This window comes from Gasterosteus aculeatus, chromosome 9 (assembly GCF_964276395.1).
Source record: "Gasterosteus aculeatus chromosome 9, fGasAcu3.hap1.1, whole genome shotgun sequence".
In the NCBI taxonomy this organism is placed as follows: domain Eukaryota; kingdom Metazoa; phylum Chordata; class Actinopteri; order Perciformes; family Gasterosteidae; genus Gasterosteus; species Gasterosteus aculeatus.
The window spans coordinates 4,970,619-4,981,433 of NC_135696.1; the positions used below are offsets into that span (position 1 = coordinate 4,970,619).

The 10,815-nt window shown below is 46.8% G+C and overlaps 1 protein-coding gene across 1 annotated transcript; it reads left to right on the forward strand.

The window, feature by feature from the left end:
* The first annotated feature begins 807 nt into the window (after window positions 1-807).
* Window positions 808-3,497, forward strand: elof1 (elongation factor 1). Its single transcript, XM_040187195.2, has 4 exons — window positions 808-928; window positions 1,270-1,406; window positions 1,502-1,572; window positions 2,620-3,497. Exons 2-4 carry the CDS (start codon window positions 1,291-1,293, stop codon window positions 2,682-2,684), a joined length of 252 nt encoding a protein of 83 aa, XP_040043129.1. The 5' UTR covers window positions 808-928; window positions 1,270-1,290; the 3' UTR covers window positions 2,685-3,497.
* Window positions 3,498-10,815: the final 7,318 nt, after the last annotated feature.

Consider the following 10,815-nt stretch of genomic DNA (forward strand, 5'->3'; position numbering starts at 1 on the left):
ACGCACGCCCCCCTTGCGTCGCTTTTCACACCTCCTTGCGTGTGTCGAGCCATTTTTCTAGGCTTGCAACGCAAGCCTCCCGCAGCGCACACGGCTGCGATTGGTCCGCTAACTACGTCCTTTACAGAGTCTCACATTTCCGCTTTCATAGCCCGATACCGCCATTATTAAAACGAAGGATGTTTACGAGAGAACGGATCAGATTGAAGAACTTTTGTCGGAAGAAATGCGTAAATATGACCGCTTTTACAAGCAGTCATTGGCGGGTTGTATAAGAAGGTTGGATTCACGGAGGAAGATCGCCGTAAACGCCGGTTTGCCGGTCGAGAGGTGCACAAAGTTGTGAGGAAAATACGGGACAAATGTGTCCGCGATGAAAAGCAGCAGTGGCGATGCACGGGGCAATAACGTCTATGATAAATAAAAACAATTAAATAAATAGACGTGACTCTCTAGGTCGTCTTCAACAAAAACACGTCACTCCGCCTGTTGTTCTGGCGGTGAACACACGCAGAACCATGAATTGAAACGAGTGCGTCGTCGCAGACGCAAACGCAGAAGGATGCGCCGGCCTTAACTTAACTTCAACTTTTTACAACTGCCGAATGCATACACGTTTCAAAATGTACAGATGGTGAACACTTGTACATATTGTCTTAACAAAAGTCTGAGTATCGTACAGCTTTCCACAGAATTTCTTGCAAAAAAAACTAAAATACCATTGAAGAATTCCACTATCTCAACGGAACAGTAGGATTCTACTTCCGGTGTTGACGTCTTGCAAACAAGATGACTGACAAGCCACAGAGCCAATGAGCGTCCGGGAAGCGCATCCTCTCCTCCAATCATTTAGCGTCAAACGCAGTTGCCGGCGCCGGGTCTTTACGGAAACCGCTTGTACCGCAACGCGTATTTTCTCAAAGTAAAGGTAAACTATAATAACCCTTTACTTGATAATATTTAACTATCGTGATCAAGTTGGTTTGCTTCGGTTTCTCGAAGCATGAAAAAAGAGTCTCTCTTACCGGATTCTGCTTAACTCGCCCTTTTATTGTGAGGCAACAATGTGCAGGAGACCAACAACAAACATGCTAACGTTAGCCTGCTAACTTTAGTTGCTAACAATAAGGAGCAGAAGCTTGAGGTGTTTTCTAGTCGAAGTTTGTCTCTGTTTTTGGGGTACTTTTCAAACGTCGCGCGTGCTATACTCGTCGAAGTTGTGTGACGCTGTTTAAGCCGAGTGTTTGTTATTGTCTCTTCCTCACACAGACTCGACTCACTTTGTGTGCGATGGGTCGCCGCAAGTCAAAACGAAAGCCCCCTCCGAAGAAGAAGATGACGGGGGATCTGGACTCCCAGTTCACCTGTCCCTTCTGCAATCACGAGAAGTCATGTGACGTCAAAATGTACTGATTATGACACAAATTACCTGCTTTCATTCGTTGATTTATTATGTGATTGTTAACAAACTTCCTTTATTCTTCTTTTTTTCTTCCAACAGGGAAAGAAGCAGAAATACTGGAATCATATCATGCACAGTCTGCTTGGAGGAGTTCCAAACCCCCATCACCTGTATCCCTTTCAATGCACGTTTAGATGAGAACGTTACCTCCTCTGTCTTTATACTCTAACTAAATATTGACATAAATATAGCATCCTATTATTTTTATCAGCTCTTAGTGTGTGTATATATTGTCTGATAATAGTATTTAAACATTTTCTTTCTTTCTTGCTCTTCTACCTGGATCGCACAGAGGGCCCAGCATGGCTCAACGAGACCTCCTCCCCTCGCATAGTTACCATTAACTTGGGGGCCGGTTATGGTCTCCCCTTCGATGTACAACCACCTTTTCCATACTTAAGCCTGATTTATGCTTCTGCGTTTTCATAGCAACGCAGACGCAAGCCCCCCTTGCGTGTCCCTTGCGTCGCTTTTTACACCTCCTTGCGTCCTTACGTGTGTCGAGCCATTTTTCTAGGCTTGCGTCGATAGCGACGCAAGCAACGCAAGCCTCCCGCAGCACACAAGGCTGCGATTGGTCCGCTAACTACATCCTTTACGGAGTCTCACATTTCCGCTTTCAATGCCCGATACCGCCATTATTAAAACGAAGGATGTTTACGAGAGAACGGATCAGATTGAAGAACTTTTGTCGGAAGAAATGCGCAAATATGACCGCTTATACAAGCCGTCATTGGCGGGTTGTAGTAGCTGGTTGGATTCACGGAGGGAGATTCACGGAGCAATTTCGAGTTGCCGATCGAGAGGTGCACAAAGTTGTGAGGAAAATACGGGACAAATGTGTCCGCGATGAAAAGCAGCAGTGGCGATGCACAGGGCAAAAAGTATATGATGAATAAATAAACACATAAATAAATAGACGTGACTCTCTAGGTCGTCTTCAATAAAAACACGTTACTCCGCCTGTTATTCTGGCGGTGAATTGCTCTGCAACACACGCAGAACCATGAATTGAAACGAGTGCGTCGACGCAAACGCAGAAGCATGCGCCGGCCTTTAATTCACAGAAAAATAACATCTGTATTGCTCTGCAAGTACTGATCATCCTGTACGGACTCAACAAAAATCATTTGCACTCTTAACCTGTTGCTCCTCAGATCTGTCGGAGGCAGTCGACGTGTACAGTGATTGGATAGATGCCTGTGAAGCGGCCAATCAGTAGCCCCCGTGGAGCTGGATGACTTCCAGGAACTTGGATGAGGACGGGGCCCATTAGGATTGAGCTGGTCAGAGGACAGTTGAGAATTAAAAAAAACATTTTCTGCGGTTTCTCTCTGGTCACTTAGAGATTTTCAGTTTTTGTGAACCGCTGTAAAAAGCGCCACGACACCTTTTTTTACGTGACCTGATCTGTTGTCACACATTGAACAGGACCTTCTATTTTCAACAAATTGTGTCCCAAAAATTCTCTTTAAATATTCGGCATTGTTGCGCTCACTTTTGTTTTTTAACCACTAAAAATTGTTAATTGCCAAAACATATTTTTCTATTGGCAACCTATTGTATTGTGAAATCAAATCAATAGAGTGTCAACTTTTTTCCAAGAGCATTACGAGAAAGAAACATGTGCGGACCTCGTTCTCCAGACACTGATATTTCAGGCGTGATGTTACTGGTCGGGTCCACAGTCCTCATGAAGACACTCGTGTCAGAACATTAGGTCATTCCACTGGTTAGAGGAATGATAATGTGTGAGATTAACACTTAGCTGCTGAAACCAAAGGTTTTGAATTGCTCTTGAATCATTCAGTTATCCATTTGATTTTATGTGTGGTTTTACACGGACAAATAAAACAAATCTTTGTTATGAAGAGCATATCTACCGAATAGTTTAATCTAATCCTGAAATCAAACGTTAATATTGGCTGTTTATTTACCTATGCAACAGCCAGTAGTGTTGAAAAGCAGGTTGTTTTTTCTTTAATGTAAAGCACTTGAAGTGTGATCTTGAAAATAAAGAAGCAATAACTCTTGATTTCAGTAAGCCTCAATTATTCTTTTTTAGAGTCAACTTATTGCAGTCACATTTAGACTAAATTCAGAGTAGATTTGTTACTTTTCAATTAGTTTCTTTTTGTTATAAAGAGGTTTTTTCGACGGGAGAATGATAAGGACAGCGCAGCAACTGAGCACCACCAGCTGGTGACAAATGGATTGTCAATCTCAAGACTACATATACGGTTTAAATAAACTGTAGAAGAAATATTAAAAATAATCATCCACAAAATAATTTGTCTGTAAGTACATACTGAAATAATAAGTCTTGAATTATCTCATCATGACTTGTGTTAAGCACAATATATTATTTATTGTAAAAGTGGAGTAAGGTGGAAACATATAAGACATCTCACGTTTTTTAAATTTTATTTAAGTTGTACCATTGTACCATTTCACAGGTGGAGTCAGCATTGAACTTTTAGTTTTGAAGAAATTGACCAGTGCATAGAAGAGGAAACCACGCACACAGACACATTAACAGCACTCAAATTCAAAGGGGTCAAAGACACCTGCCGCGCCGGGCCCAAAGTAAAATGTCTCGAGTGCACGCCGCACCTGTGACCCATTATTTTCTTTAGGAGCCCGTCATACGGTCCTCCCGCGGCGGCCCGTGTGAGGCAGATCACAAATAAAAGAAGACACAGTGCAGCGGGGGCCGTGCACCAGTGCAGGGCTGAGTGTTAATAGATGAGATGTGGAGTGCCCGCCCGGCCTCTCCACCCAGGTGGAGCGCGTGAGGGTGCTGTGTCTGATGATGGACCCCAGCTGGGGGGGGGGGGGGTATAGATGACGCCTTATGAAACATTCTAGAGGATGATCACAATGGGGAATGATTATCACTTAGTCCCCCGTCTGTCTCCTCAAGCGTCCCCTCCCTCCCCCGCCCCCTCCCCCTCCACCCACACACTGGCTCCTCGCTCCCTCTTTCTCCTCTCCCATTCAGCACGCGAGGTCAAGTGTCACTCCCTTCTCCGTTGTCAAGGCTGCCAATCACCCACACAGTGAGTGCGAGGCAACGGTTGCCTGGGAAACTGAGCGATTTTGGTTGCTAGGTACCTGGAACTGACCTCACAATAGTCATTTTGTTGCTTAGTAGCGCACACGCAAACACACACAAAACACAGAAATGGCTTTGGCGGATTAACAAGTTTACACAACGTCAGGGTGAACATTGGTATATATTAGAATTACACACCACGCTAATAAATACCCGATTTGCTTACGCAGTAGTAAGAAATCACGGAGTGGCGCATGAGAGGACTGCAATTCATCACGGGCACATTTGCAAACGAATGCTAATATATTGCTGAATTTGCAATGAAATGTTGATTTTCTAATTTATAACTTTTGCAATAATGCTAATGCACCAAAAATGTAAACCGGGGCTGTTTTATTCCAACACCTGATCAATCAGCACACCACGACGTCCAACAACGCCTCAGACCCACAGCTCGACTCGATCAATAAAAGACATAAACATCCATCACTCTGACTAAAAATAGTCACCCATAAAGTCAATCAATCCCTTATTTCCCCACTGGCACACTGGACCCGGTGAACCCAGCTGCGCCCGGTGTGTGTTTGTGTGTATTCAAACATATGGGGGTAGTCTGTATTGCTTTTGTAACATCCATCGACCCCATAATTTCCCCTCTGGCATAGATCATGTGATCCCCTCCTGCCAATTATATACAGCCAGTCAGCTGAGATGTCAGCCAGGGGTGCGAGTCTTGACATGTACTCATGTGTTATGTCGCCTGTTGCCGATTCAGGCATCAAACTCTCACACGCTCCTATAGCACGAGCCAGGGGAGTCAGATGAGATGGGAGGTTACGCTCACGTTGTACCGTCCCGCTTGCGTCCGAGGAGCCAATTTAATTTATATTCATTTTGCACATTTCCGCTCAGCGCGAGGGAAAACGTTTGTTGCAGGGCGTGTGACAGGCGGTGAGATACACTCATCAGCTGATAAGATTATAGGCTCACTTGTAAGCACCACGGACCGACAAGGGTAATGTAATCAAGTAGGGTTTGGAATTAAAGTCTGAGTATGGGGACTTTGGGTTTAAGCTCCCCGAAACTAATGCCCCCAGGACGGGGGGTGGGGAGGGGGGTTAGCTTAAATGCAAGGTGCGAGTCATCTTCAGCAGCACTGCCGAGTAGGGAAGGCTAAACCTGGCCAGCGAGACCAACTCATTTATTCCACAGGTGTGAGAGAGGGACATGGTTGATAAACCCAGCAGAGTGAGAGAGAGAGAGAAAAAACCCAACTCTTCAGCTGCTGGCAATCCAATTGGATTTGGCTGTAGCCGTGAATTCCATTTTAAAATAACAAAACCATTTCTGATTGAACAAAATAAAGCCCAGAAAAAGTCACCTCTGGGTGCTTCATTAAAAACCACCCTGTGTCGCTATCACTAGCTCAGCTCGCTACATTCACACGTATGTGCCTGGTGTCACGCCTCGGTATACTCTACTGGTTGGAGCTCTGCTTTTGGGTCGACTGTAGATGATGAAGCCTCCACTCGACTACGCGTATTCTCAAGCAATAACATCCACATCTGTATTATCAACCCAAGAATACCCGTGGTCGAGACCGGAGCAAAGGGGCCCACAATGCTCCTCTCCGTCTCCTTTCTCTCCTTCTCCTCCTCTCCTCCCGGTTCTGGGGCTCATTTCGCCTTTATTTATTTCTTCTCCGTCTTCTTCTTCTTTCTCCTCCTCTTCATGCATTCTGAGTGAGGTCGCAGTGGTGTTGGGAGGAAGGAGGTTGTGGGGATGGAGGCATCTCTTGAGGACTGCACCTACAGGATGAGAGGCACAAAAGAGATGGTGTTTATACACATGTCACACAGACATTGTGTTACACCAATACAGCAAACTGTATCTGCTTCAGCCACACAGGCAGCGCGCTACACACCTGAGCTGCACCAAGGAGACCGGTTTTACCATGGCAGGCATGAGGCATGAAGCATGGGGTATGAGGCATGAGGCGTGTACATAGGGTATGGGGCATGAGGCGTGTACATAGGGTATGGGGCATGAGGCGTGTACAAAGGGTATGGGGCATGAGGCGTGTACATAGGGTATGAGGCATGAGGCGTGTACAAAGGGTATGGGGCATGAGGCGTGTACAAAGGGTATGTGGCATGAGGCGTGTACATAGGGTATGGGGCATGAGGCGTGTACAAAGGGTATGGGGCATGAGGCGTGTACAACAGGTATAAGGCGTGTACATAGGGTATGGGGCATGAGGCGTGTACATAGGGTATGGGCCATGAGGCGTGTACATAGGGTATGGGGCATGAGGCGTGTACATAGGATATGGGGCATGAGGCGTGTACAAAGGGTATGGGACATGAGGCGTGTACATAGGGTATGAGGCGTGTACATAGGGTATGGGGCATGAGGCGTGTACATAGGGTATGGGCCATGAGGCGTGTACATAGGGTATGGGGCATGAGGCGTGTACATAGGGTATGAGCCATGAGGCGTGTACAAAGGGTATGGGGCATGAGGCGTGTACATAGGGTATGAGGCATGAGGCGTGTACAAAGGGTATGGGGCATGAGGCGTGTACAAAGGGTATGTGGCATGAGGCGTGTACATAGGGTATGGGGCATGAGGCGTGTACAAAGGGTATGGGGCATGAGGCGTGTACAACAGGTATAAGGCGTGTACATAGGGTATGGGGCATGAGGCGTGTACATAGGGTATGGGGCATGAGGTGTGTACAAAGGGTATAAGGTATGGGCATGAGGCAATGGTGTATGAGCAATGAGACATGAGGTATGTGCATGAGGCAAACAGCACAAGGCATGAGACACGAGGCATGTGGCATGAGGCCTCTAGCATGTGTCATGGGGTATGAGATGAGCCATTTAGCCGAGGGAGATTATCAAATAGGTGTCGGCAAATAGGTGTCAGTTGTGTTCCAGCCTCTCCTCTTCCTCACCTCAGGCCATTTAGTCAGTCACCTGCCCCCTTTATTTTTCTTGTTCTTCTCCTCTTCTCTCGCCTCATTCACTAACTGTTGGTAAGGCTCCGTTATATGTCCAACCCCCCCTTCCTCGCCCCCCTTTTCTCTTCCTCGGTCTGTCCCATGGAGGAAGCCTGATTCTTCCTCATCCACTCTTGCCAATTAGAGACACAGTCATTGTCAATCAAGCACGGAGAAGAAGAGTGGTTGGGAAAGGGGGGTTGGGGGCAACACTGACAGACGCACACCCTACCCCCACCGCCTGGAAAAATCCAGTTTAATATCATGTCTCCTTTGCTCTCTTTTTCTCGCCACTTCTTCTCGCTTTGCCCTCTTTTAACTTTTCCGCTCACTTTCATCATGGTGGTCCCTTGGTGGTGTCACCTGCTGTCGCCCTCATGTTCACCCTCTCACCCCCCCCTCTTCTGCCTGCTTCCGATGTCCTCAGATCAGCTTGTCTGTGGAACCCGACATTCCCAGACGAAAGGTCCCATTTGCCACTGCCAGTTCCTTTCTCCTCACTCACACCTGTGCTAGTCGTCCTGACCCTCTGTCTCATGTGAGGGGAAGTGCCAGAAAGTCACATCTGTGTCCCTCATTACACTCCTCTAGTTCTCCCTCCTCATCTCGCCTCATCTCTCTCTCCTCCAGCCCCAACTGTCAATGTCCTGGGCTGAGGATGATGATGACAACTTAAGTGGACGTGTCTTCTGTTCTCACCAAGAGCTGTGAAGAGATGCACGTATAGGTGTCAGAGATGGTGTAAAAATACACACGTTTGCTGCTGCGCTCCTCGACGGCACAGGACCGTCGGCTGTCGCTGGAATGCCTCCGTCTCATTTGAAGACGAGCTTCAGCGTAGTTTTTACACTTTGGAATTCACCACCGATGCCCTATTTTTAATACATGTAAATGAACCCTGCAATGATACAGCTAAGCCCAATAGTAGTAATGCAGACCGGTTGACAACTTTATTTTCCAACGGGAAAGAGCCATCTGGTTTGCATTTGTAAGAAAATCCATTTCCTGTGTTGACTTGATTGAAAAGGCTCCAGCCGCAGGGCCTCAATAAAATACAACCCGTCTGCTTTTTTACATGAATGCCTAATGCGACAGACGTATCCATCCTTTAACGTACCTGGTGCTTCAGGCGGGATGCACGATCACAAGTGGCGTGTGCTGGAGGCTAAAGACAGGCTCGAGATGGAGACGCAGACGGATGCTGGGCGGCCGCTCTGCACATTACTGCTTAATTGCTTGGAACTAAAGGCGCTGTTATGTTCATGCTTACGCCTGCAACAGCAAATCGTTCCAGTCACTTGGGCTGCACTGTGGAGTCTAATAGCCTCCAACACAGGCAAAATAAATATAACAAAATAAAAATAAATGAGTCAGTGATGTCATACGTCAACAAATTCAGCTCGGAGTGCAGAATAATCCCTGTCTGCCAAAGTTTCAGTGCCCATCTCTTTGATTTTCTTAATTTTGTTGGGCCCAGTTGGCCTACTAGCCCAGATAACCACACACACACACACACACACACACACACACACACACACACACACACACACACACACACACACACACACACACACACACACACACACACACACACACACACACACACTGTACAATTGCAGCACCTGTCTTCTACGTGACAGGCGTGGATATTAAGCTTTCTTTGTTTGTAAATACATCCACTCCCGCTGACAAGGAGAACCCAGTTCCTGGGTGGCAAGCGTGGGGAATTGAACATTTAACCCTTTCCAGGGAGCGTGGAGAAGATCCGAAAACGCATTTGTCTTTATTATTTACCAGGATTTAAAAAATAAGAGTAGCTGCCACGCCGCCGGTTCAACCGGTGCAAAATGCCCGTGAAGAGATTCGACAGGAACTTTAGTTGAGAGCGATGCTGATGGGACCGACCTGTTTGCTTGTCAGATGGTAAAAGCGTGCCGAGGAGGAACCGACGGGGCGTCGATCCCGCGCCGCGCCGCGCATGCTGCTGCTGCTGCTGCACGCTCGGCCCCATCGGAGAGATCTCATTCCCGTCTTTTCCCCTAGCTGGAATAAACATTTTCTAAATATCCGGACTGGTTGGTCTCAAGTGATTGGACCCCGAGCGACGCTGATCCACGCAAGTACAGCATCGGAAAAGAAAATGACAACTTACCGCCGCGTCCACCACGACGTCCGCGGGCCCCCCCCCCCCCCCCCAGAAGAAGACGCTGTAGTGATGCCACACAATTGTATCCATGCGTAGGGTGTGAGAATAGGCGATGCTGTGCAGGGAAACGCCCCCTCCCCTCCCCTCCCCTTCTCCTCCTCCAGGTCCTTTCTCTCCTCCTTCTTGTGGGGAATCACATAACCACTCCTTGTTTTTTCTCTCCCTCCCATCCTCTGCGAGGGAGGGATGGAGCGATGGAGCCTGTATATAGCAGCAGGAGCAGCACCTTTTTTATTTTTTTCTTCTTCTTGTGGCCATGCTTCCATGCCACCCTGGTGCCGAAGAGCATGCCCTATGGAGCAGGGGTTGCCAATCTAGGGTGCGGGGACCTCCACGGGTCCATTGTGGCCATAGTAAAGAGCTTACAGGAAGTTTGTTGTCAGACCTCAAAATTCCAGGGCTTGTTTACACTACATGTAGCGGTTTTCAGTGACTCATAGGGTGTTTCTTCTACTTGATCTGCCCTTTCGCTAAGTCCCACCCTCGAAAGCAGATTGGCCAATCCTAGCGCAGCACATTCCCATCAGGGTCCGACAACCATCCGCTCTACACTTGTTTTCACATTTTCTTCCATTTCAGATTATAGGATGTGTTTCTCTAGTGTTACTTTCCAACAATAAGAGTACTTCCGTGCTATGCTAGCTGCTACTGAATGTTTACCAATGCTGCTCTAACAATCAAGTATACCCAGCTCTACAGGAACTTCCTGGATGTATTGTTCCAACAAATGCTGTCACAATTTCTATCTGCTTTTCTTTGAAATTGCTTTTTGGGTTTTTCCAAAAATTTGATCATATTTTGTCCGGGAGTGCAGTGAGTGACAGCATGTGCTGCCTCGTCTGACAGCAGGCGGGGCTTATAAAAGGGTAATTTCGACATGTTCCATTATGTCATATTGATATATGTTTATTTATATTATACTCTGTGTTTTGTAACTCATTCTGACGCTCTGCAATAGGGATGGACAAACCTGTAAAATACTATGCAATCATTTGCAATAAATAATGAAGTCTGCTACCCTTATTTTAGGCTTATAATGGTGTAAAATAGTATTTCAACATCCAGGTCTGTAGTGCTGTGGAATTGTT

Coding starts and splice junctions, on each gene's coding strand:
- elof1 (XM_040187195.2), top strand. CDS start 1,291: ATGGGTCGCCGCAAGTCAAAACGAAAGCCCCCTCCGAAGAAGAAGATG. Junction 1,407..1,501: donor AAGTCATGTGACGTCAAAAT/GTACTGATTATG, acceptor TTCTTCCAACAG/GGAAAGAAGCAGAAATACTG. Junction 1,573..2,619: donor GTTCCAAACCCCCATCACCT/GTATCCCTTTCA, acceptor GTTGCTCCTCAG/ATCTGTCGGAGGCAGTCGAC.